Source organism: Fukomys damarensis, unplaced genomic scaffold, assembly GCF_012274545.1.
Source record: "Fukomys damarensis isolate Sample0158 unplaced genomic scaffold, DMR_v1.0_HiC HiC_scaffold_19, whole genome shotgun sequence".
In the NCBI taxonomy this organism is placed as follows: Eukaryota; Metazoa; Chordata; class Mammalia; order Rodentia; family Bathyergidae; genus Fukomys; species Fukomys damarensis.
The window spans coordinates 39,900,693-39,927,745 of record NW_022900931.1 but is presented as its reverse complement, the minus strand read 5'-3'; the positions used below and the strand labels follow the sequence as shown (position 1 = coordinate 39,927,745).

Genomic DNA, 27,053 nt, shown 5'->3' with positions numbered 1-27,053 from the left:
TGTAGGGAAGGTGTGATACGTAGGGGAAGAACAAAAAGGGAAAAGAAAAAAATGTGAGAGAATGAAAAGATGAAAATAAAGTGTTTGTAGATGGGGAGGGGAGGAGGGGGTGAAGGGAGGGCAGAGGTAAGGGGAAAAAAATGAGAATCAAGACTTGCCATGTAAAGGTACATGATCCCAACAATGAATGTAACTGTACTGTATCCCTAAATGTACCAATAAACTCAATAAAAAAAAAAATAATAAAGTAAACTTTGTTCTCTTCCTTAGTTTAGTTTTTAAAAATAGGAAATACATTCTCACAGTTTTTATTACAGTGAAAGTTCTCACTCATGTCTGATATCCTCTCTGAATTTTCTTAATTATGTTTAGGAGTATAATATCAGAATCTTTATGGAAATATATGCAAATATGATTCATAAATATGAAAATATAAATATTCTTACTCCCAACTCCTTTTATCTACACCCTCTGTACCACATCTTAACTATTAGATGATACATTTTAGAGGACATTTTCTATTAGGCTATTGAACATGTTTTCATTCTTTTGTGTTTTGTTGTGCAGATGGATAGTGTTCCATTATGTAGATGTATCTATAATTTCATGAACTAGTTTCCTAGTGATGGAAATTTGATTTGTTTTTAATTTTAGGCTAACTGCTCAGTAGTGGATGTCATATGCATTTATCCATTTACCCGTGAACAAGATCTATATTGTTAAATTCCAAGAGTAAAACTGCTACGTTTATAATTTAGATACACTTTGCCAAATTGTCCTGCAGAATGACTTTACCAGTGTCTTTTCCCACCAGCAACATGTGACACTGCTTTTTTCCCACAACCGTGTCAACTGATGGTATCACCTAAACTCATGAATTGAACAGGCAAAAGTAGTATTTCGATGAGGTTTACATTGCATTTCTCTTACTTTGAATGAACTTGAATATCTTCTCACACGTTTAAGAGCTATTTGAATTTCTGAGTTTCTTAATCTCTCTGACACACTCCCTCTTCTAGTAAAAGAGAAAAAGACCAACATCTAACTTGTGGAATTGAAGAGAAAACCTTAGAAAGGATCTAATATGTTGGTTAGCAGCATCAAGCATTCAATTAGTGGGAGTGCTGCTGTTGTTATGATTGTTGTTGTTATTAGGGGAAGTCCCCTGGGTGAATATGGGGTAATTCAAAGACTGGTTTGGATAAGAAACCACTCCATACGTCCCCTTGCAAGTTGTGCTGATGATATTTCACCCCCACACACCTAGGACCATAGCAAACCTGCCTTGAACCCTCAAAAAGTGATGTGAACCTTGATGACTCACTTGTCCATAGTTGTTGGTATTATAGGTGCATAGTCCCACATCATTTCCTCTGCGGCAATGAAGTACTCCCATCTCTTGATGTACCGCCTCTGTTCGCGGGTTAGTTTCGTAGTAGTCCTGGTTTTCTTTGGACAGTTTGTAATATCAATATGAGCCTGCATCCCAGCTAAATTAGGATTGAAACACCGTGAGACAGTGTAAGACCAGAAATTATTGTTGATCAGAATTCATATTTTTTACAAGCAATTTAGAAACATTTAAAAATAACAGTGAAAGGAATGCTCAGGCAACTTTTGAACTTTTGCTGACATGATACCACATAACCCTTGCTGATTTTTTCCTCTCTTGACTTATCTCACCTCCTCCGGAGCCCACCCCTGTGAAGCCAGGTTTGACTCATTCAGCACATTGTGGAAGCCAAGAGTTTTCATGTTAAAACTTTTACACTCTTGGTAACAGTGCTTTTGTAAGTTTGCAGATCATAACTCTGTTCTAGCCTCTAGATTTCTTCCTTTGGGTACGTATGACACACCCTCAAGGAAGAATACCTCTGTGTGCATTTTCTTCCTCTTCCTCCTTTCAAGGAAGTAGAAACCTCTTCAGCTTTTGCTTAATTTTAAAAAATCTGTGTCACACTGCCCTGCCTTCCTTTATCCTCAATCAGTGAGTTTTAAATCTAAGAACAGAATACCTAAAGTCTGCTGTTAAGAACCAAAGCGAGTATGTCTGGGGTGGGATGGCTTGAATGAACAAAGGAGGAGGGGATCTGTGTGGGAAGAAAGAAGGAAGCAAGACTGTAAGAAGAGTTTCTTACCTTGAAACTGCCTAGGGATGAGTGAAGATATGGTCCACTTTCCCTCTGGGCTCGCGGTCATGTTGGCAGTGGTGGCTGTAGCACTGACCAATGTGATAGTGGAAACTTTATGATGCTTCTGCTCTAGGACCTGGCCGTTGAAGTGGATGGAGAACAGTTCTGGCTCAGAGCTCATTCCAATCAGATGCCAGCTGATGTGGTCGTAAGCACAGACTGTGAGAGCTGAGAGACAGGCAGGGAGAGACAGCAGTCCGTTCAGTGCTCTGTGTTCAAAATGTCACTCGCCAGAATGTGTAAGGTTCAGAGTGGGGAGGGACAGGTGTTTCCATCGTTATTCCTCTTCTGCAAAAGCAGACGTCTGAGTGACGGACAAACAGGCAGCCATAGCTCATTGTACTTTGTGGCACTGCAGAGGTAACAAGCAAGCCAGCGGGGGGCACTGATTCGGGGTACAGGATTTCTAAGGGATTAAGCCAAGGAAGGGACTGAGCAGGTAACCAATCTGTTGGCCCTGGAATGAGGGGTATCCCAGGATACAGGAATTCCAGTGTCAGCACTTATAAAGTTCTGGGGAAAATGGGGTGGCTGCTCGCACACCAGTCTGTGTTAGTTGAAAGAATCAGCAGAATGCCATTCCCTCACTTGGTTAGAGATCAGACCTCTGCTTACAGGGAAGGTGTTGAGATCATCTAAGGATCTTCTCTTGCTTAATACTTTGTCCTTGTTTTAATAATGAGGTGATGAATTATGTGGGTTACATGCTTTGCTTAAAACACGGTGAAGTGTTCTCATTACACTGGGCTGCTGGGAGCTTTCCACTGCAGGAGTAATGAGAACTGAAGACAAAAGCCTAGTTTTGCGCTTTCTTTTCACCCACAGTAACTCGGAAAATGCTCCTTTGTTCTGTAGGGGATTCCAGTCCTGGCTTATGTCCCTGGTTAACTTTGTAAATTTCAGGTCCACAATCACCAGATGTTAGATAATAGAGCCGAGATCCAACTCCTTGCCCATGGAGAAACTTGGCTTTGTTAGGAGACCTTGTAACAAGGCAAGGATTGCTGGCATCGCTCATGAGGGCAAGAAGCAAGAAGGCAGGAGGCTTTGGTGGGAGCTTTCATTTCTCTGATCTGCATATTTATATGGATTTTACATTCTGCCAGGACACAGAGGGTTAAAGGATAGGTGGTTAATTCATTTTTTTCAGCACCTTGAGATGACTCATTAACACTAAGGTGGGGAAGTGAGTGAGATGTGAATACAGATCTTCCAAAGGAGAGGTCCGTTAATTAAGCCCTAGCTTTGCAAGCTTCTTTAGTAATCTATCTGGAAGATGGCAATGAAGCAGAATATAATTTAAAATCAATTCTGAGACCTCAACTTCACAGATGAAGCCATTTGTGATATGCAGACATAAAGAATGGTCTTTAGAAATTGAGCATTTTGAAATGTAGAAATATGTTCCTTTTTTTCCCTCAGCCTGGTTTCTAAATGCCATGGACCTTTAGTTCTAAGTGGGTTCTACCGGGAAGTAGAAGAGGTAGTCCAGGAAGGTTCTGTGGTTTGGATATGGTTACATTGTATCCCTACAGGTCCATGTGCTGAAGGATTGGTCACCCTGTGGTGGTGTAGAGTTCATAAGGTGGAGTTTAACAGAGATGGAGCCTAGTGGAAGAAAGTTCCTCACTGTGGGTGCTGCCCTTGGAAGAGAGTAAAGATAGTTCTCGCAGGACTCTGATTAGTTCTCACAAGAGTGAGCTGCTATAAAGCGAGCCTACCCATGTGCTTAGCCTCTCCTCTATGTAGCCATTTCCTTTTCTGCTTCTCCTCCATGTTGTTACACATCTGAGGGCTGTCCAATCTTGGACTTTCTTGGAAGCATTGGTGGTATAGTGGTTAGCATAGCTGCCTTCCAATCTTGCACTTTCAGTTTCTAAAACAGTGAGCTAAGTAAAACTTCTTTTCTTTATAAAGTGTCCTGGTTCAGTCAATTTGTTACAGCAACAGAAGATGGGCTTATTCAGTGGAAGATGGGTCTTTCTCCACCTAGTAGTTACTATGTTTTTATTTTCTTCTAATCTGTATACAGACAAGAAGAGAAAACATTCCACATGCCATTGAATATTATTCATCCATCGACTTTTGAAATGTTAATAGTATATTTTTATGTTAGGGATTTCTCCCAACCTTGCAAGTGTCTTTATTACCTTATTTCTCCTGACCCTCACTGCTAGGGAGTGCCCTTGAACTACAGTATAAGCAGTCGATTATTATGCAGCTAGGACCACAGATTTCACTAAGGGATGGACTGATATCCTGGGAATCTCCCTGGAGGTTCAAGCCAAGGTAAAACCTTTTCAGAGAATTACACTTACTGAAGCTTCACATTCTTAATTCAATTTGATGGTTGTACTTTCTGGTTAAAAAAATGGTAACCCTTTGAGAACCATTGCCCTCTATTCTATAACATTCTAACTAAGAGTTGAAAAATAGTGAATGGGATCAACTTCTCTGATCCTTTGAGGAAAACAATGGAGAGGCAAGGTAGTAGTGATTCTACTATTGTTGAAGGGCATGGGGCCCATGTGTTACCTGGCATTGTTTTATTCACATAACCATTGACCGTGTACATCAGAGACGGTGATGGGTTCCAGCTCTTGCTTTCATCAAACACAGCAAACAACAGCACATGTTGCTTGTCATACATCTTCTGAGTCCCATCCTCTGTTAGGGTGCCTGAGAAAGAAAGACATATTTCATATGGCATCCTACACTGAAGACTTGTTAGCTTTCCAAGATAGCAAAGAGCTTTAGGGCAAGGAACTAATCATAATGACATAAACTCTGAGCAGTCCTTATTTTAAAAAATAGCACCCTTATCAAGTAATAATGGTTGAGAGCTATTAAATTTCTGTGGGTCCATCATTTTCTTTGGTACTTTGTAGATTTGGGGAACAGAGATTTAAGGGTAAACTTCACCTGGCACAGAAAGAAAGTATTTGGTGATTGCCAGGAGTCTGTAAAAGAATCTTTTTCTTCAGTCTTACTAGGCCAAATGTGTGTACCTTAGCTCAGGTGTTAGAAGCATCACACCCTAATGAAATGGAGCCCTGGAAAACTGGTTGTGAGTATCAGAATTAGCCCATTTTCACCTGAGGGGAAAATGCTGGTAAGGGTAAAATAGGAGAGCTTTTCATAAGTTCAAAATTTTTTTCAGTGCTTTCACAGTATCTTTTATATACCAGGCAATAAAAATGTACTTGTGTAATGAATAAATGAATTGGGTGTGTATGCAGGTACAGTGTGTGTACAAGTGTGAACAGACAATGAGTCTATCACATTTTTTCTTTCTCATGGTATGGTTTATTGTGATTTTTTGCTTGTTTTAGTGAGAGTGGACTGAATTCTCTTGGGGTAAATTGAAAAATCAAGCCTGTTCCTAAGAAGCCCACTCATTGTAATTTCTTATAAAGTCAGATGCCTTTGGAACCTATCCCCTGAAATGCTCAACTTGTTATAAGAAGGGTAGCTGGAGTTTCATGTTTTTAATAGACCCAGTTACCCCCCCAAACTTTAGCCATGCTAATTATGTTAGCCAGAGTTCTTCCCAAGAAGAAAGCAGAGGATCAGCTGTGGTACACTTTCAGGAAGACTTCAGCCTTGCAGTCAATGTTACAGACCATGCAAGTGAAGTGTGACATCTGGACATGCTCTCAAACAGGCACTTGCATGGGCAAAACTCCCGTGGCTGAGGTGAAGGAGGGATTAGAAGAAACTGAGGATGACTCAAGTCCTAATATGAGGTATTTTTTCCTTGTCAAACAGTGGTGTGGTCTCTGCACCCTTCTCTATCTGCCTGATGGACCACAAGTTTCCAAGATGCTCCCAGATCTCCCCTGCTATCGTGCTCCTTATGGCCTCAGCATCTTTGCTGAAGCAGAATCTTTTCTGATCATTGCTTTTACCTTTCTTACAGATGAGCAGAGGTCCAATCAACCCTGAGTTGAAATCCTCTGTCAGATTCTCATAAGAGTAATAGATATGTGTGAGGCACGGGGGGTCGTCCTGGGTGGGCCCACTGTCCTCACTGATGACCCACTCGTAGGTGTACTCTTGGCCCGGTGCCACCGCATCATCCATTTTCTCCAGAGGGGATGTGTGGTCCGTATAAGAAGCACCTGGAGGAGCAAAAACCATGAGGACATCTGGGCACCTTGTGAAGGCTACTTTTTCATCACTCTCCATCTGAGGAACCCGAGACGAGTTTGCTGGAGAGTATATACCTTTCCATAGTGAACCTTCGTCGGAAAGACTTCGTCTGTGGTATGATCAACAGATACCGTGAATGTTTAAAATATCAAACACTGTTACCATAAGAGCCACACTGCCATTAATCCCTCTCAGAGTTCTCGCCTTCACCTCAGACACACTTCATTCCGTCGTTCTTGCCGCTTTCCGAAGCGGTTCTGCAGTCCTCTTTGCTGAGTGTCTTTATTGCACTGCTGTGCCTGCCTCGATGTCCTGAATCCATTCAAAACATTTACCTTTCGTGGCCCCTTTTGACTTTGGGGAAGAGCCCCAAGTCACATAGTGCCAGATCCGTTAGGGAGGATAAAGACACACTACCATGTTTTTATTTGACATAAGTTCCAGATATGTGGAAAGGGGTTATGTATACATTAAAACTACTAAGCCAGTCTTGGTCAAGCAGTTTTACTTTTGGAGGCGAGAAGTACTTTGAATACAGGTCCTGCTGCTTCCTCTAGTGCTCTAAAGCACTGGTTTATGTTAAGATGGCAACGTGGAACCACAATCACTACACTCTGATTAGAACAAAAGCAAGGGCAAGGCTGTGCCTGCTTTTATGTTTTGTGGGGTTGGTTTTGTTGTTGTTTACAACTATGTTCTATAGAACAGAGTAAAATTTATAATTGTTCTACAACTGAAAACATAACCATTGTTTATTTTGCATTTGCAATGAAGTAGCAGCTAAACTTTTAAAAACAAAATTAAAAGTTTTTATAACTGCACCGAGAGTTTACTCCAAGAGAATAAAATAGGGGCTTCAAAGTTCCTGAATTTTCTGGGGGACAGTGTAAAATTAAACAGAGTATACAGTGGACCCTTGACTCACAAACTCACTTAGTTCCCGAGGGTTGGTGGTAAGTTAGTACCGCTGAGATCTGGATGTTTCCCTGGGTACCCGCTATAAATAACAAGATGCAGATGAATCTTCCATTAGCCTAATTAACCCAAGTCATCCATATGTCAGGCCACTAGTAACTTCAGGGGCCACTGTATTCTCTTATGAATAGGGCCAAAACATGCAGATAATTCTTATGCAAGTGAGATCAAGTGGTAGTCATTTGCTATTTTACCAGTACTGAAGTAAATGTATTTAACAGCATACTCCAATCAAACCTAACTTCTTTTCTTTTCCTAAAAGGATGTTTTGCTTGGCATAGAATAACTGGACAGATCCCCCCAACAATTTAGATGTGTCCTTCTTTGTCTCCTGACTTGCATTGTTTGGAATGTCTACTACAATTTTGTATTTTTGTTCCTCTGTATACAATATATATTTTTCTCTACTTTTAATACTTTCTCTTTAGTATTATTTTTTGGCAACCTGAGTGTGATGTGCTTTGGTGTGCTTTTGTCTGGCCCTTTGAAATCTGTAGGTCTTCATCATATTTGGAAAGTTTTCAGCTGTTATTTCTTTAAATAATTTTGCTGTCCCCACCACTCTGGGATACAATTACACACGTTAAGTCACCTAATGTGTCCCACAGCTAACTGGTGCTCTGTTCATTTGCTCAGCCCCTTTTGAAAATCTCTTTGCTTCATTCTGAATCGTTTCTATTGCCATGTGTTAATATTCTCTAGTGTTTTCTTCTGCAGTGTTTTATCTGCTATTGATTTAATCTAGTGTTCTTTTCATTTCAGCTAAAATTCCATTGATATATTTTATATCTCACATCTCTCCTTTGAGCGTGCTCGTGCTTTATTCTTTGGAACATACAGAGACGATTTATAACAGTTGTCTTATATTTTTACACTGCAGCAATGCCAGCTTCTCTTGTTTAATGGTATCTCCTTCCTTCTCCATCCTCTGAAAATCTTTTCCACTCAGAACAGTGCCCGAATTTGCCTGGGGTCCCTATATGTCTGGGTTCTCCAGGTGGGGTGGGAAACAGGTACATTATGGCATCACTGCCGTGGGACAGTCAGGCGGGACGATCGTATGCATGGCTGTCCATCGTACGCCTCTAAGCATAGAAGCCATAAATTCAAGGGTTGAGTGGATAAATCTAGATTCACTGATGGCACAGAATCCTTAACACAGACCACAGGTGCAGGTATGATTCCCTGTTTCTCTCTCTAGTCTTATGGCATGTGACTCTTTCCACTGAGGCCTGAGTCAGGGCCCCCAACCTGCCAAGTCCCGACTTCCTTCCTGGTCTTTTCAGGTACTGTTCCCACTGTGTAGAGTGCTCTACTTACTGTTCCTGTTGATACATGCATGCTTATCATTCGGGTGTCACCTTAGTGCCAGTTTACCCTTTTCTTTACCTCTGATTCTCCTACATATTTTTCTTCTAGAGTGCTGATTAAGATTTGCAACTAAATGTCTGTGATACTATATGGTTCATTTTCCCACTGGATTATCTGCATTCTGCACATTTGGTTGCCAGAGTGTGAGCCCCCCTCGGAGAAGGTGCAGGACTGCGTTTGTGCTGGTATCTCTGGGGTCTTCCACAGTATGTGGAGAAGCAGGGAGAAGATGCTTGATGGCTGCTTCCTGAACTCCTTAAGGTCCCATGGGCTAGTGCCAAGGCACAGCTTACAGGTGCATTTTGTTCTAGTTGCATGATAATAAAGCGGATTAAATTCCGGCATTAAAAAAAAAATCTGGAAATATTATATAAGAGCCCGAATTTCTGGTTTCTTAAAAAAATTCTTAGAGATCTAATAACATAGCCCAAGCTACTGCCTTGAATTCGGCTGGACCAGTTTTGGCTGTGGTCTTCTGCTTTCTGATCACAGTGTCTACTGGATACAGTTTCTCATTGAGCACCTACCTGGCTACTACGTATATCTGAGTTTGACCCTTATGCTGGTATAGAGCTTAACACTGTACTCTGTTGTGTGTTTTTCCCCTTCAAAATATGATTTGATGCTGATTGAGAATCCGTATTTACCATAGGTGGAACTTTCACCCGTTGATAAATAGGATTGGAGTGTTTAAATTGTCAGGAGCTGAGAAATGATAAAGGTTTAAATAACTTCTGGTGAGTTTATAGGATTATTCCAGTCTGAAAGGAAGAAAGGATGTATGAAGAAGACTGTCAACTGACAAACAGTGAGCTTTATCTCAGGAAAGTTACAGAAGCGCTTCCACAGCAAAGTGCAAACAGACCAGCTAGAGGATGGCCCTCCCAAGTCAAACATTGTGGGAGGACTGCACAGAGCCAGCTGGTCGCTGAGACGCACTGTGGAAGAATCAAACCCACCAGCCCTTCCCCAGGCTTCTAACTGGCAGACGTTTCCCACATCCTTAGAGGCTGGAGGGCTGAGGCCAGGCTTCCTGCATGGTGGGTTTCTTCTGAGCATCCCTTCCGGGTTGCGTTCTTTTCATTGTATGCGCACAGGCAGATAGAGGGTGAGAGAGTTCCTCCTGTGGTCTCTTTTATATGGCACAAACCCATCATGAGGGCTCTGCCTTCATGACCCAACTACTGCCTCTAGGCTCGCGCTTGGTACCCTCCCACGGGGACCAGGACTTCAACACACCACTCTGGTGGAGACGCAAACAGTGAGTCTGTTGCAGTGACAGATCTTTTCTAAAGGTGATTAAACATGGCAATAAGGCAAAGTAACTGTTCACAATCATCAGAAAAAAAAAATTCAAAGCAAAGGGGAAAATAACACATAGTCCCTACTTTCTAATAAGTCCTCAGTCCGTCAGTTTAGCTCAAAATTGATTATCCTCATCCTCATCAGCTCCGGGCCAGGCTCTGAGTCAGGGACCAGGTGCAAATGGAAAGTCAGAGCCTGCACCCCTCGAGCTCAGCACAGTCTACAGTAGGGTACACACGGCTTTTACCAGGGCCACTCAGTGCCAAGGCCACAGAACACACTTTTTCTGGAAGGAGAACTGAGCAATAATCAGTATCTACAAATTACCTAAAATGCCAGAACACTTGGGCTAGATACAGCACTGTGACTGATTTTGAGTGACATCAAACTTTCTTGTAAATGGTCAGTGGCTCACATCCAGATTTCTTTTAATACATGGCAGATTTTAAAAAATTCTCTCTCAGGCCAGGGATTTAGCTTAGCAGCACCATGCCTGCCTTGCAAGCGCAAGGTCCTAACTTTGATCCCCAGTACCAGAAAATTCTCTCTCTCTCTCTCTCTCTCTCTCTCTCTCTCCCTCCCTCCTTCCTTTCTTTCTTTCTGCTTTGTGAATTATCTTATTAGAGAGATAGACTGAGGATCCTAGAGTCAGGTTGCAAGGGTTCAAATCCTTATTCTAACTGTAGCTATGACTTTTGACCTGCTACCTAACTGAGCCTCAGGATCTTCTTCCATTAAATTGGGTATTCCCATAGTCACACAAATCAATGACCATATAATTGGCTACAATAAATTATCCAGAACTTTGTATTTGTCAGTTAAATGCGAGATAAACACCACATAGTTGAACAGATGGTTTACATTATGTTTAAAAGGTAAATTATGGGTACAGTACACTGAAACCAACGATGAACCATACCTGCAAGTGGAACATAGCCTATAATGATGCAGTGAGGACGGCTAATGAGAGCTGGGGGATAATTTTATCAGTGTTTTTGTTTGTTTGTTTTGATACCAGGGATCGAACTCGGGTCCTTGTGCTTGCAAGGCCGGCCACTGAACCACTCAGCTAAATCACCGGCCCTTATCAGTGTTTTCTTTTCACTTCATATTATTTCACCTTTACTCTCAAAGAAACAGGCATGTTGTATCTTTGCTTTTGCAGCCTACATAATGTAAGGTATAAAACAAAATCAGCAGCTGTTGTGAGGACGCATTTGTGAAATGCATTTTTGCTGAATCTGATTTTGATTTTGGAATGAAAATAAAAATTTAAAACTCTAAACTGAAAAAGAGGAGAAATGGCCATGCACGGCTACTGCTTTAAGGCACAAAAAGTCCTTGTTCCACTTCATGCTAGAATAAATGCTTTGCACAGTGGTTGGCCTTCATTTTATATTTACTGAGTTCTGTCCACTTCCTGCTCAGTCCATCGTCAGCTTGGTAGTGTGTTTATACTTGCCCTGCTGTACTAATTATTTGCCAGAGGGCTTTCAGCATTTTAAAAAAATGTAAATGGTGCGTACAAGCTTTGGGACAGTGAAGTTGCAAAAAGAGCCCCTTTGGTTCCCCAGTGGGGTGCTCGTTCATTAAACCCTCCCCTTGTTTTTGTGAATAACTCCTTTCCTCTCCTTTTAATAAACTCAGTGAATGCTTTGGTGTGTTCAGAGCTTTAGAACATTCTTTTAGAAACTATAAGCGAAGGGCAAATGAAAATGCTGATGCTTTGCAAGAAGCCTGATTCCATTGCTAGGGGCACACAAATCTCTTTTGAAGGGAACTTCGCATTTTCATGATTTAGGAATTACTATACTGGCCATTACAGTTTGTTTCAGGCATTTATCATATATTCATTGAAGTTTCTATCTAAATAGAAAATATATAGATGAAAGATAAATATAATCACCTATAGTTTATGAAACACTGGAATGCTTTGGAAAAATTTTAGAAGAGTAAGTTTTCATAGAGGGAATTTAGGAACACTTAGATGCAAGGAGCAATCTCTAGTAAAAAATTTTTTTGAGTTAGAGGTTAGATAACAAGCAGATGGCTAAATATTACAGAACTAATTTTGTGGTGCGATACTCATAACGAAATTCACATATTTAGTACATGAGAGCTCTAAATCAAATGAATACTATTAAGATTTATTACGAAACAAACTTTCTAAAGGTGATGATCAAAATATCTTTGAAAATGATCAAAGCAACTCTGAAAACCTTACTGAATTACAAAATGTTCTCAAGGGTGTGACTTTCAAACAGCTCAGTGCATGCTACTTAGAAAGTTTCAAAAGTTTTGGCCTCAAATTGAAACCCTTCTCATGATAGAAAGCTTTTGAAGAATTCTGTACAGCTATATTTTTACTTCCTGGCTCAAAACTATTGCTATCACATACATTTCTAAAAGAAAGGTAAGCATTTTTATAAATCACAAATTGACCTCTGTCAAAAAGGGTCACCCATCCTTGCCGGATGTGTGATTGTGGTTTCTCAGACTTGTCGTAAAATCTCAGTGCTCTTCCTTTCTCTCTCACATGGTTGCCTCTGAGAAAAAGGAATCTGGATTCTTTTGTAGCTGGCTCATTATGATCTGAGTTTATCCTCATCCCTGAAAAAAGAGTCTTGGAATGTCGAGGGAGGCCAAAGGGAGGGTGGGAGGTAGACATTAAGAAGATGTTTGATTTTTAACATGGAAGGCGTGATAAAATTGTTCACTAGATTTTTCACTGTTTACTAGATTCCCACTTTCAAGATGAAATTTGTCTTTCCTCACCCACCTGCATTTGTTTTTCTTAGATTCATGGGTAGAGAGGCACTGATTTGTGCCAGGAGTCTGGTTCCTAGTGGAAATTGTGGGGGTGTTTTAAGCGATTTTCATCAGTGATTGCTGACGGTGGGGGAACAGAGGGACAAATAAACAGCCAAGGAAGAGGAATGTGTAGCAAGGTCCAGTCACTGTGCAAATAGCCTCGCTGGGGTGCAAAGTCCACAACTCTGACCTCTTCCCCTGTTTGAAATGGAACCTACAAGGGACACTTCGTTTCTTTGAACAAACACTCCCACTCCTGCTCTGCTGTGCTGAATCCCCAGTCCAGCCTTCTGGAAGCTCACACACAGATTGAGAGGTTGTTCACTGTGTCACTGTATGATGTTAGGGACCCAGAGAGACTCCTGTGCGTGCTGCCAAACCCAGGGTCTTGCCTCACCAGCTTCTGAAGATGACTGAGATTTCACAGTTAAGCTTTGTGGTTTTGTCTCACTCCATGAAAATGCTTCTGGGGAAAGTAGTTCACCATAGGCAGTGACCTATCAGTCACTTATACCTTAGAAGAAACGAGTTTGACAGTAATTGACACCGGAAACAATAAATGTGAACACCACTTTCTAACTCACAATTGTCAAATGTTAAATTAGTTGAACACCTTTTGGATTGAAGGATCTTCTATACTATCGTAGCCAATATTTATCCAGGTTTATATGCTAGGTATTTTTCTAAGTTTTCATAACAACAAACCTGGATGAGATATGTACGATTACTGTGTTTGTTTTACAGATGAGAAAGATGAGGCATAGGGAGATTAAGTAACTTTCCAGAAGTCACACAGCTGGTAAGTATCTAAGCCAAGGTTCCTCCTTGTAAATCTTTTCCAGACCCTGCACCATAAAATGCCCTCCAATTCCTCTCTTTGAAGGTATGATGGCTGTAACATGTGGGATGAGGAAAGAGACTTATGAAACATAGAAAGCCTGAAGTTACTTTAAAGTGTTATTACACCATTGACTGTTATAACATGGATACTGTTTTTATACTAGTTCCTGGTAGGACTCGACCCGGCTTACTATGATGTGCATGATAGCATAATGGCAGGAATTAGAGCAGAATAAATGCCAGGTACTTAGTGTCCTGTGGCTGAGTCTGTCACTTAGATCACCATCATCTTCACGGTCACTGACATCATTATCATCACGGAGTCCTCATCATGTACTGAGGAATTGCCAGGCCCAGGACCTCATTTAATCCTCACAGCAACCTTACTGGGTGGGTATTACCATTCCCGTTTTGCAGATGAGAAAACGGAGGCTTAGAAATGTTAAGTTAGAGAAATAGAAAGGATAAAGCTAAAACTTGAATCCGAGTCTGCCTTCCAAGCTTATCTTCTTAACCATTTTGCTATATCTGAAGTAGTATTTAGCATTACTGGGCTGCTACCACCATCACATACTCCAGATTATGTGTCCTCTGTGTGCCATCAGGCTAGTCGCACGTCACGTGTCAGTGTCTGCCTGTTTTTGTAAATGAAGTTTATGGTGACGCATCCATGCTCAGTCCTGAACACGCTCTCTGTGGCTGCTTTTGTGCTAACAGGCAGAGCTGAGTCACTGAAACAGAGAGCCTATGGCCTACAAAGCTGAACGTACATCTGCCTTTTTACAGAAATGTTTGTTGACCTCTTACGCCATCTTGCAATGTATGTATTATTACTCTTTTAAGGTGAACACAAGGGATTTCAGAGAGGTTAGGTAATTTTCCCCACACAGCTATTTGGGAGGGGTGTGTACTGGGAATCGAACTTGGAACCTTGCACTTGTGAGGCAGGTGGCAGCACCACTGAGCTAAATCTCCAGCCCTTCCTGCCCAGCTATTAAAGAACAAGGACCTAATGAAAAGCTCAGGTAGAGCTGGGTCTGGCACTTTTGTTTTCATCTCTGAAACTTACAAAGGCAATGATTTTTATAATTATTGTTTGTAGGAAAGGATATTTCTCTAACAATACATAATTAACATTATCAATTTTAAAGGTTGACAATAGTATTAGAGCTGTACATTTTCTCTTGTCAGAAGGATATTAAATTTCTCTTACCTTCTGAGAATTTACTGTACTTAATTCCTTGAGGATGGATGCTTATGGGTTTGTCTGCCTTATTCTTAAAGTAAACTTTCATGATGTCTCCAACTTCAGCATATAAAGTAGGCCCAAGAAGTCCTATGGGAACAAGAAGTTAAAGTAGTCTGTGTTCAGGATCATCCAAGACAGAGATGCTAAGTCTGAAAAATATTAGGGGAAGACCCCAAAGGGACTGCTGTCATTTCTCCTGGTCTTGACATCAACCTGCTTCTCTAGAATCTAGAAAGCTTTTCAAGTTCATAACTCTAGATGTAGCTATATAAAAACAGGAGGGTGGAACTTGGCCTGGACCCAGAGCAAGTCAAGAGAGGAGAAACAGTTTTGACCAAGTCCAACCCACTCAGATCCACCATCTTTCCTTGGAGACTTCTGTTTTTATTTCTTATAGTACCATTGATTGAACGCAGGGTCTTTGCACTGAGATACATCCCCAGCCCCTTTTGTATTATTTTGAGACAGCGTCTCACTAAGTCACTGAGTTGCCCAAGCTGAGCTCTAACTTGCAGTCCTCCTGCCTCAGTCCCCTGAGTGCTAGGGTCACAGGTGTGTACCCCAATGCCTGGCCAAAACTACTGTCTTTGGTCAAGAAAAGAAAGGTCCTTTTCAACTACATGGGGAATGTAAGCTAGGGGCTACTGTAGATTTCTCTGAAGTAGGTGAAACCTCAGAGACCTGAATGAAGGAAAGGGGAAAATCACACAGTTCTCTAGCTTTGGGGCAGGTTCAGAATCCCTGAATCGGAAGTGCGCTTAATGTATCTGAGGAACAATAAGGAAAACAGCATAGGAAGGACGAGAAGAGGTGAGGTGGGTAGTGGTGGGGTTCGGATCCTGTGAGGCCCCATGGGCCAGTGGATTTTCTTCTACATAAAATGGCAAAGCACTGGAGCTTTCTACAGCAGAGATATGGTCGGATGGGTATAAAATTTTTTTCTTTAAGGCAAAGTTCATGCTAGCTGCAGTGTAGATAGCAGTCTGTGTGGTGAAAAGAATGAGTGCAGAGATCGGGAAGTAGAGGAGAGAGACAGTGGTATATTGGGCCAGTAGTATCAGGGAAGTGATAGAAGCATTCAGTGGCCATATTTGAAGGTAAAGCCCACAAGGTTTTCTGATGGATTCTATGTGCTACGTGAGAGGAGAGTTCAGGGATGACCTGGAGGTTTTGAACTGAGTAACTGGGTGTTACGGCTTGTGTTTAGTGATAGGTGGCTTTTTCAGAAGTGGCTGAATCTAGAATGTGTGATGCTGGGATTAGGGTGTGTGGTTACCAAACCAGGACACTGGTTTGGCACTGCCCTAATCCTGGTAATCTGTTAAGGTTCCCTTGTTGCCTTTGCTACTGTGTGGTTGCCATGAACTGTTTCTCCTCTGTAACGCCTCTCTGCCGTGTGCCACCCTACCTTGAAGACAGCTGATTATGGACTGAAGCCTTTATAAACTGTGAGATAACTATACCTTTTCCCCTTTAACTTTGGGTGTCAGGTATTTTGGCTCAACAACAGAAGAAAAGTAGGACAGTGGGCAAACAGTGTTATTTGTTACTGTGATGAGGAGCACATAGGGCAGAAGGTTAAGGGTGCAGACCTCAAGAATGAGTTTTACTTGTTGCAGGCTAGGCACTGTGCTAGGTCATGGGGCTTCAGGGATAAATAAGACACAGTGTCTGTCTTCCAGGAGCTCATGAGTAGTGTGGAGGTAGACGGTAGGGCGCACCACTAAGAGAGGGAAGAGGTACATGGGAGTATCCATGTACCCAGGGAATTAACAGAGGTATTGACATCTGTGTCACAGTTCCGAGCTGTCATATACTACAGTTGCCCAAAGTGTAGCCCTCGAAGTCTCCACTTAGAATAACCTAGGATCTTACTGAAATAGAGGATCCCATGAGCACCTCAGCCCAGCTCTGGAGGTGGGGCTTGTGAGCCTGCACTGCAGCATGTGGGCCTTCATGATTCTGGTGTCCTTTAAGGCTTGTGGCTCTTTCATCAAGGCCCTGCCTTGGACAGGTGATGGGAATCAACTGTTCTTACTTCTGGGCCATCCTGAAGCTCTCATGGGATTGGCCTCTGTCTAGTAGGGATCATCGAAGCGGGAAAGGGAAGTTACGACAGGCATGGGCTCAACCCACATTCCTTGGCAGTGGTGGTGATTCCGATAGGACGTCCACTTTCTGTCCTTGAGATACAGTGGAGCACTGTGGACCTAATTATCAATCCCCACAACAAATGTTGGAGATATACATTGAGTTCTTCACATTAAACATGAGGAAACTGGGCCTCAGGGAGTTGAAATACTGTATCTTGCCCAATGTCACATGACTAAAAAGAGGCAAAGCTATAATTTAAACTTAATTCTGTCTGACTATAGATCTTGAGCTTTTAACCATCTTTTTTATACTATACTCCCCTATCTGGTATTCATCCACTCAACAAATATCAAGTTCCCATGTTATCCTAGGGCCAGAATTGTAGTGCCATGTAAAGGAGTAAAATAGGTACACTTCCTGCCTTCATAGATCTTGTAAGATAGTAGAGACAGACTTTAACAAACGATCACACAGATATTTGATTTTTAACTGTAAGCATTATGAAAAAGTACAAAATATCCTGAAAAGTAGTTGATAAAGGGTTTAGTCTGATTATGGAAGTAAAGCGGCGGTCAGGGTGAGGAAGCACTTTGTCTAGGAAGTGATACTTTAACTGAAATCCAAAGGCAGACAGGAAAAGAGGCAGGAAAGATTTCACCAGAGAGTGGTATCAGCATGTGCAAAGGCCTTGATATGGCCTAATCAGGTAACTGACAGATGGTCATGAAGAGCTCAGTAGGCAAGACATGCAGAAGGTAAAGCTCAGGACACTCTGGGAGCCCCAATTGTTCAGGAACATGTTGGCTTTTTGGAGTTTTGCCTTTGACACAATAGCATTTGAAGGCCATTAAAGAGTTTTCAGCAAGGGTACAACATGGCTAGATTTTGGCCTTTAACTCTCCAGCTGCATTTGTGGAGAATGGCCTGGGGAGAAATCCAAGAAGGTGCCCAGGGAAAGCTCTGTAAGAGACACTGGTGAGATGAAGGTCACAGTGGTGGAGATAAGAGAAGGAATTAGACTTCTACTTGGAGATTAAGCTGCAGGACTTAATGATGGCGTGAATTCGAGACGAGGAATGTCAAGTGGCCATGGGTGGCCCATGGGGTTCTGGTGTAGAAGCTGGGGGGTGAAGGTGGACGCAGAACACCGTGGAAGAGTTTTATCTGATGGATGTGGCAGGCAGAGCCGTGTCCTTCCCTGAGGGTCTGTGAGTGAGCTACCTTGTGTGGCCAGGGACTCTGCACACAGGGCTAAGTTAGGGGTCTTGAGATGGAGAGGTGATTCTGGGTAATCTGATGGCCACAATGCAGCTCAAAGGTCATTATAAGAAAGATGCAGAGGATGTCAGAAAGAGATTAGAATATGCCCTCTGCTGGCCTTGAAGGTCGATAAAGGGACTGCAGACCCATACATAGAGGCAGCGTCTAGTAACTGAAACAGACAAGGAAAGGATTCCACTCTTGAGCCCACAGAATGATAGCACCGGCCAACACCTTGATTTTAACAGAGTGAAGTCCACTGTGGACCTCTGACATCTTGATTGTAAGAGGACACAAATTTGCTTTGTTTTAAGGCACTAGGTTTATGGCATTTGGTGACAGCAGCCATGGTAAGCTGGCATCTCTGGTCACCTCTGCCCCTACTCTGCTCTCCCCACCCACTGTTCCTTCTGCTGTTCTCCCAGTCCAGGAGTTCACACTGTTCTTTGCCCAGAGCCTTTTGTTTGTCTGGATGTGAGCTCTGCACAGTGATGTCATGGAGATCACAAGTTCAAGTTCAAGTTCAACTCTTACATTTGAACTAGTTAACGAAACCTGGAAGTGGGGTGAAGGAACAGTGGCTCACCGCAGGTCAGTCAGTGACTTGGTGGCATTTCTGGGAGTGAAACCCAATTCTCTGGACTTCTGAGCCAGAGCTTTTCCTACCACCTCCCACAGAACAGGTTTAGACCTCACTGTCCAACAGGAGTGCAAAGTCGTCCCCTGTCTTGGCTGCTGACCATGTGTGACTCCACTGGCTGACCCTGCTACTTGCATCTTGGCTGCTCACGGTGGCCTCCCTAGCCATCTTCCCACCAGAGTGCCCATGAGCCCAGTCTGTGCTGACCATGCTGTCACTGTGGGCACTGCATTTGCCACCATGGATCCTTTGTTTGGCTGTTTCAGTGAGTGGCGTCACATGGCTGCAAATGCCAGATGCTCAGAACAGGTCTCCTAGAGACCTCTTACTTTAGTGGACAATTTGGGGTATTTATTCAGCCTCCCTTCCTGCTTCTTCAGCATTAAGGGAAAACTAAAAGATGTTTTCATTCAAATATAAGTAGGCAAACGTGGCTGAATGTTTCTTGAGCTGCGTGCTCTTTAGCTTCCCCCTCAGCTGGATGGCCTAGGCCTTTCCCACCTTCTCAGTGCCCAGGGCTGGGGGAGTGGGTAGTCCTCTGTAGGGCACAAGGAAAGAAGCACACAGCCTGCAGGTGCGGAGTTGGAAAGGACCGCAGGAGGTCAGCTAATCCAGCCCTCTGCTCCAGCTGAGGGGTGAATTACAGGGCCACAGGGCAGCCCAGAATGGACATTATCATACCTTAGCACACCAGAAACAAATATATTCTAGGATACCAAGGATTTGACAGGATGGTACTGTTTAAAGTGAAAGAAGCATTTGAACATAAATCTAAGGCTATTCTTACCAACCCTCAAGGTCTACTTTTGATTACTAAGGTTAAATCAGGAAATCACTACACATGTTCATCGTCCAGAAGGATTTCCACCCGGGCACTCTCCTCTTCAAAAACCATACACGCCTCCTTATTGCTTTAAGGTAGCGATGGCGAACCTTTTAGAACTTGCAGTGATCCAGCCTGCTGTGGCACACGTGCCATAGGCTCACCACCACTGCTTTCAGTTCTCCAGCCTGGCATTTGTCCTCTCTTTCATTTGTGGCACTTACTGCAATGCTTTACCAAGCAGTGGCATTAAAACTTGGTTATTTTGGAAAAAGGCAGAGCTTCAGATGGTTCCCAATTCCTGTCTTCTAGGCCTAGTGAATACATTTCCCACTTATAATGTAGTTAAACAGTCCTTAAGTATCTGTTACACACATTGTGCTGGGGGCTGCTGTATGAAACCCAGGAGATCTTTCCACTTTCTGCCCACAGCCACAAATGTAATTTTGTGGGCAAGCTTACTGCCCCTCCCTCACCCAGAGGAGGCTTTGAAAGCCAGTGCCACAGCTTTCTGCTGCCTCTGAATCTAGCTCCATTAGTTAGGTTTCCTCAGATGTCTTTATCTTTTCCTTCTCCGTTAAGTTCTTCCAGGGGCCGGCCATTTAGCTTAGTGGTGCTGCCATGCCTCACAAAGGGAAGGTCCCGAGTTTGATCCCCAAAGACAAGTGCTTCCATTAAGTTCTTCCTTTGGACATTAACTTTCCGTAGAACTCCGAAATATCCTTAAATCCTTCCTTCCCCTCCACAGCCACTGTCTTTCCTCCTGTGTGGAGCCAGGTTTCTGGAACCAATTAACTATAAGTTCCTTCTGCTTCTGGTTCCTCGCTTTCCGTTCATCCTTAAGCCCCTTCCTTCATATGATCTTGCCCCACCTTTTCATGACAAAAGACAGCCTTTCAGTCCCTGGAGCCATTGCGTCTCTAGCTGTCCTCCGCTCTCTCTGGGCAGATGTGCTCCAGCTCCTTGGTGAACCTTTCTTTCTTGGCTCATCCCCTGGACTTTGTTGCTTGTTTGAGCTCTGCCTGTAGCCCTCTCTTCTGTGCTTCCTGGCTGATCTCCTCACACCCTCTGGAACTTCATTTAACATCTGGTATTGGGGTTCTGATGCCTCCCCAATATTTATATCTAGCTCAGGATTCCTCTCCTAAAGGCCACAAATTTACACCACCAGCTCATCTGACCTTGCTAGGTATATATTCTACAGACACCTCACACTCCAAATCTGAACATATTTTTCCTCACACTCGTTTCTAAATTTTCTGTTTTACTGAATGGCACCATATCCATTCTACTGGTCAAACCAGAAGCGTCAATCATAGCTCCTCTCTCTTCCCATTATTTGCACCTGATTAGCACCCAGTTTAGTTGATTTTAGCTCCTTAATTTTAATTTTGTTTGTGTGTTTTTTAGTACTGGAGATTGAAACAACTAAGCTACATTCCCAGCTTTTTTTTTTTTTTTTTTGAGTTAGAGTCTCACTAAGTCACTAAATTGCCTAGGCTAAACTCTAATTCACGATCTTCCTGCTTCAGCCTCCCAGAGTGCTGGGATTACAGGCATGAACCATCACATCTGGCATTTCCTAAATATCTACTTTTCTCTACTTGAGCATCCCCGGTGGCTTTTTAAGGGGCTCACAAAAGCCTCCTAACTTGTTTTTCCAGCTCTGGACTTGCCTTGCTCCAATCCATTCTCCATATTTGGACAGAATAATTTTTCCAAAGTACAAATGTGAGTCTTTCTCCTGCTTGCATCCTTGCCATGGCTTCTACTTCCCCTAAAACAAAGTGTGAACATGGCTCTCTGATCTGGCTGTGCCCCCACCAAGAGCATCTGTCGCCAGTTCCTTCCTTGAAGTTCATTCCCTAGCCGTGCGATCTGGTCATGATCCTCCAAATACACCACACTCTCTCACCCCTGAACTTCAACAGGACGGCTCCTTTGGTCTCAAATGCATCTCCACTCCTCCCCTCCACTTGGCTTTCCAAGATCCTACTCTTTTTTATTTATTTTTTCAGCTATCAGCTTAGAAGTGGAAAGTCGTTGGTGACCCCTGGACTGGAGAGAGGTCTCCCACGTCCCACTGGTGACTCTCACCATAGTTCTCCCTTTGTCACTGTAGCACAACTATCTGTTTACTTGTGGGTCATTCCCAGCCAGGTGGCTCTTGGAAATCAGAGACTGGGTCTTCTTCACTTTATATCCCTGGAGTCTGAAACATACTGGTTCTCCAAAACAAGTTTTGAAAAAGAAAAGAAAATTTAAAAGCTTATTTACTAAAGGATAAGTTAATATGTAAATGACCAAATACCAAAATATACAGACCAAAGGAATATGGATATATAGTCACAAAACCATGATATATATTGTCTAATAGAAATGTGGTTAACAACTGAGTGCCTCTTAAATGTTAGCAGTACTGTAAGTACTTTGTATCTGTTAACTCAGTTGATATTCACAACATCCCTAAAAGGTAGGAATTAGTCCACACAGTTCTGGGTGTGAACAGAAGAGGGAAGTGCTGTTTCTGCTGTGAGTGGGTAGCAGTCAGTGCAGATTCAATTCAGAAAGGAAACGGATTCTTGGGAGGGAGGTGTGAAAGCCCTCGTTGTAGCTGAGGATGGATCCTGGGAAAAGTTGATTTTTTTCCCCTGGTACTTGAGCTTGAACCTAGAGTCTTTGTCTTCAGCTACATCCTCAGCATCACCCTGCTTTTAACTTTTGAGACAGGGTCTTGCTTAAATGATAAGTTGCCTAGGCTGGGCTCAAATTTCTAATCCTCCTGCCTCTGCTTCCGAGAGTTCTGTGATTATAGGCCTTCACCACCATGTTTGCCTTTGTTACTAACTTGTGATTGAAGAAAGGTTGAAGATTACAGGTGATCATCAGATTCAAGGTACTGAGAGGAATAGGAGAGGTGGAGGGTGGGTATGGGAAAGATGATCGGTGTACAGACCTGGTCAGGGGAAGGCTGGGTGAATTACAGACAAAGGGACCCAGCTGGATCTGAAATATTTTCCCAAGGAAATATTTCCTAGAACCATACTCAGTTTAGTCTCCTTGATTAAGGGAAAGATGAAGAGATTTTCTCTAAACATCAGTTATTTGGTTCCTCACACTGAAGAGGAGAATAGATGAGAAAGACAGATGCAAACAATCAACTGTACACAGTCCTTTTGGCTGAGTCTAGGAAGCCAGATGGGAACGAAACCTCACCCTGCTAAGGCTTGTCGAACTAGGCCACAAGGCCATGTAGGTAAGGTAGGAGTCTGTCTTGCCCACTGTGCCATACATACATGGTGCCTAATTCAATGCCACACCCACAGCTGCAGCTACAGTGTCTTCTTGGATGAATGAATACAAAATACTCAAAAGTCTTGTTTAGCTATTTTGACCAAAATTAAAGACACTGGCTTCATGGGTATGTGACCTGTGTGGTTTCACAGGGTCCCATGCACAGAAGGGCCCCTGTTTGACTTAATATTGCACCACCACTGATTTTAAATTCTCCACAATGTGGACACAGGGTCCCCTTTCTTGTTTTGAACTGAGCCCACATATCATGTCACCAACACTGGTTAAAAGCGACACACGAAGGATATTGTGGATACAAATGAATACCACATTATCCATAGAAAGTTGTCTTAAAAATATATGTTAGGCTTACCTGAAATGCTAGATCGTGGCTTTTCCTTCTTAAAATGTGGTTCATACTCTCTGTAGACAATTTTCTTAAAGGAAGGTATAAAAGGATTCAAGCTGGAAATAAAATACAAACCCTAATTTGAAAGATGTATACGACGCCTATTCGCATGACAAAATAGTAGATTCCTTACATCCTCAGATACCTGTAGAATAACTATATTTTATTGTATTTCAGAAACACAAGGTTTATAAATATAAAAAAATAAGTGAAACTAATGAAATAATTACTGTTTTCTTTAAAAGTTTGTTGTCATAAGCAAACATTCTTTCACAGATTTAGGCTGTCCTCATACTATTTCTCAGAATCCGTTTTCTAAAAAGGAACCTAAAAATCATAGTGTGAACTCAAACTTTAGCTTTTCAGTGACTAAAAATAAGAACAAATCATTTATAAGCAATATGTGTGCTATTTTCAGCTGATCTACCATATACAATTTTTTTTTTTAATGCTCAACTTTCAAAATACAATTTTAAGCTCCTGGAATTGATTAAACTTATCGGTACATTTTAGATATATGTAATGATCACATTCATCATAGGGAATTTGTACCTGCACATGATACATCTTGATTCTTTTTTCCCCCATTCCCCTACCCTCCATTCAATCTCTCATCCCCTCCTTATTTACAAAAGCTTTGTTTCTATTTTTCCTTTTCTTTCATTTTATTGTCTTTTCCCTTCCTTCTCCCCCCCCCACTTCCTGTACCCATTTGAACATTTTCTTCCTATTTCACTATATTTATTATATCATTTTGGTCCTTATTTACACTTTCAGTTTCTTACACCAGAAAAACAATGTGGTATTTACATATGCATGTCCAATCTATTTCACCTAAGAGGATGGTCTCTGGGTGCATCCATTTAGCTCTAAATGTCTCAAGTTTATGGCTAAGTAGTACTTCATTCTCTCTATATATAAACCACATCTTCTTTACCCTTTCGTCAGTTGATGGACATTTGGGCTGTTTCCAAGATTTAGCTATTACAAACTGCCACTATAAACATGGGTGTACATATATTGCTGTGGTACGATGTGGTATGATCTTTCAGGAAGGGGAATGGCTGGGTCAAATGGAACCTCTAGTTTTATTTTCTTCAGAAATCTCCACACTGATTTCCACAGTGGTTGCATCAGTCTACACTCCCACCAACAGTAGAGAAAGGCTCCTTTTTCTCCACAATCCCACAAGCATTTGTTATTGGTTGACTTCTTAATAATAGCCATTCTTTCTGGAGTGATGTGGAATTTCAGTGTTGTTTTCATTTGCATCTCTCTAATGACCAGCAATGTTGAACATTTCTACTTCTTCATCTGAGAAGTGTCTATTCATTTTTTATGTCCATTTTTGGATTGCATCTTTAAATTTGGAGGGTCTAATTTTGTTTGCATTCTTTATATATTTTAGATAGTAGTCCTTTTCTGAGGAGTAGCTGGCAAAAATTTTTTCCCACACTCTGGGTTGTCTCTTCACTCTGTCGGTGGTTTCTCTTGCCATGCAAAAGCTTTTTAATAGAATGAGATCCCAGTTGTTGATTCTTTGTGATAGCTCCTGTGTGTTTGAGATTTTGTTAATAAAATCATTGTCTACCAATCTCTTCAAGAGTTCTACCTAATCTAACTTCCAGCAGACTTAGTGTTTCTCTTTTAATGTTTAGATCTTTGATGTGTTTTGATTTTAGTTTAGTGCACGGTGAGAGATAAGAGTCTAGTTTTAATGGAAGATGAAGTAACTTTCTAAGGAGATACAGGTCATAAATAGCAGAGCCAATATTTCTTCTCCTGTACTTTGACCCAGGTAACCACTGTTTTATTCTCAATTTCTAGGTTGGATGGGGTTCAGAATCTTAATAACTATGGTAACCATGTTTCATAGGGGTTAAGGAAACACTTTCTGGCTTGGCGCCTTTGCCAGTGTTCTTATTTCCTTCCTAATTGGGTGAGCACTTGCTAATGCAGTGCGCTGTTATGAGCTATACACAGTCCCCATGTCATGTACGTTCCATCTTTTAATTTTTTTTCAGTACTGTGGGAGGAACCCAAGACCTTCACAGTTAACTACACCCCCAAGCCTTTTCTATTTTTATCTTTATTTTTCCAGTACCAGGGATTGAACTCAGGATGTTGCACTTGCAAGGCAGGCACAGTGCCATTGAGGTAAATCCCCTTTGCCAAGGGTAAACCTTTGGGGTTTTTTAATTTTTTTCAACTAGAACTGATCCTCCTGCCTCCCAGAGTTCTGGGATTGCAAGCTTGCATTACCATGCAGGGCTGGCTTTGTTCATCTTTAACTTTGTATCCTTTGACCTCCCCAGCTCCACCCCTACTCCCAGGTATAAATACAACATGCTACAAGGAAGACCCCCCCCCAAGGAGTTCAACGAGCAATATTAGTGTTGGAAAGAATGTCATTTTCTGCGTGGTTTTAGTTAGTGGAAGTTCCCTAAGGGCGTGGGTATCACGTAGATTATCGCCTTGAAATGCAATATTTTTAAAAAAATATTATTTATAAAAGGAGAAATTAATACCCTACAAAATAACCTAGTTCCAGTGACATTTTTAAAAGGATTAATGCTATACACAAAAAAAGACACTCAAAAAGATTATATTATTATTTTTGAGGGGGCAAATGGCTTTGGTTTTGTAATTCTAAAACAGGAACACATGTTGTTTCACAATCACTTAATCTGCAATGTTAAGTTTTTTTTAAAAATTGAGTCACTCAGTAGGAGTTTACCAATCAAAACAAATTAAAAAATAAAACTAACCAGAAATATTGAATAGGCCCTATGGTTTGGTTAGTTTCTGGGAAATCTTATTTTTAACCTTTCAATTAGAAAAATACAGTTTGTAACTCAAAGATAGTTCCACATCATCTAAACCTTCCTAGTTAATTGCCTTTTAATAGGGACTTTACCAAAATATCCAGGGAAAACCATATTCCAGGAAGCCATTAAAAGGAAAAAAAAATGAAAACCATATTAAACAGCCATGAATGAGTACTACTTCATTTTCAAAGTCATTTATAAGAGGCCATGGCAGTAGTTACTCAGTATCTGTGTATCATAAAGGGCACATCTTTACTATTAGAAGGTGAGCCTGAGTAGACAGAGACTAAAGGCTATGAAGTTAGAGGTCCCATGTAAATGTTAGACTCAGAACGCCAGAAGAGTTGTTCCTAGGAAAAGTTGTTCTAGTGCAGGAGGAGCTAGAGCCTGGTGCTTTTGAATCAATTAAGCATACTAACAGATTAAGCATACTAGCAAGGCAGCATACTAACAAAACCGTCTTGAAAACAAACTCTTGGAAAAGAGGCAGCATTTTACAAACCCAACTGGATCTTTTCTACATCTTTAGAGGGATGAACAATGGGAGCAGAGGCAAATGAGCAAGTCTAACGGGCGAAATAAAGCCGTCACGTATACTTCATTAACTGTGTATACTTACCTCAAATCGCTCCGTCAGGTCCGTCTGTCTGTCTGAGTGTCTGGGTGCAATTGCAAAGGGCCCCTTCCCTACCCGCTTCCCGTTACCTGGGGTCTGGGGGCTCCGGCCGGTAGGTCCAGGTCACTCCCTGCGCGGCCACGTAGAACTGCCGGAGGCCCCGCACCGGGCCCGCGTGGACGCCCCAGTCGGCC

The 27,053-nt window shown here is 42.0% G+C and overlaps 1 protein-coding gene across 1 annotated transcript in view; it reads right to left on the bottom strand.

The window, feature by feature from the left end:
• F5 (coagulation factor V) overlaps positions 1-27,053 on the bottom strand; it is a 61,158-nt gene that overhangs the window by 32,893 nt on the left and 1,212 nt on the right. Inside the window, exons 3-9 of the mRNA XM_033765962.1 lie at positions 26,949-27,052; positions 23,380-23,471; positions 14,860-14,982; positions 6,101-6,313; positions 4,728-4,871; positions 2,139-2,360; positions 1,325-1,490 (exon numbers count right to left, since the gene is read on the bottom strand). Of these exons, the coding sequence (XP_033621853.1) occupies positions 1,325-1,490; positions 2,139-2,360; positions 4,728-4,871; positions 6,101-6,313; positions 14,860-14,982; positions 23,380-23,471; positions 26,949-27,052 (1,064 nt within the window). The remainder of the gene's footprint in view (positions 1-1,324; positions 1,491-2,138; positions 2,361-4,727; positions 4,872-6,100; positions 6,314-14,859; positions 14,983-23,379; positions 23,472-26,948; position 27,053) is intronic.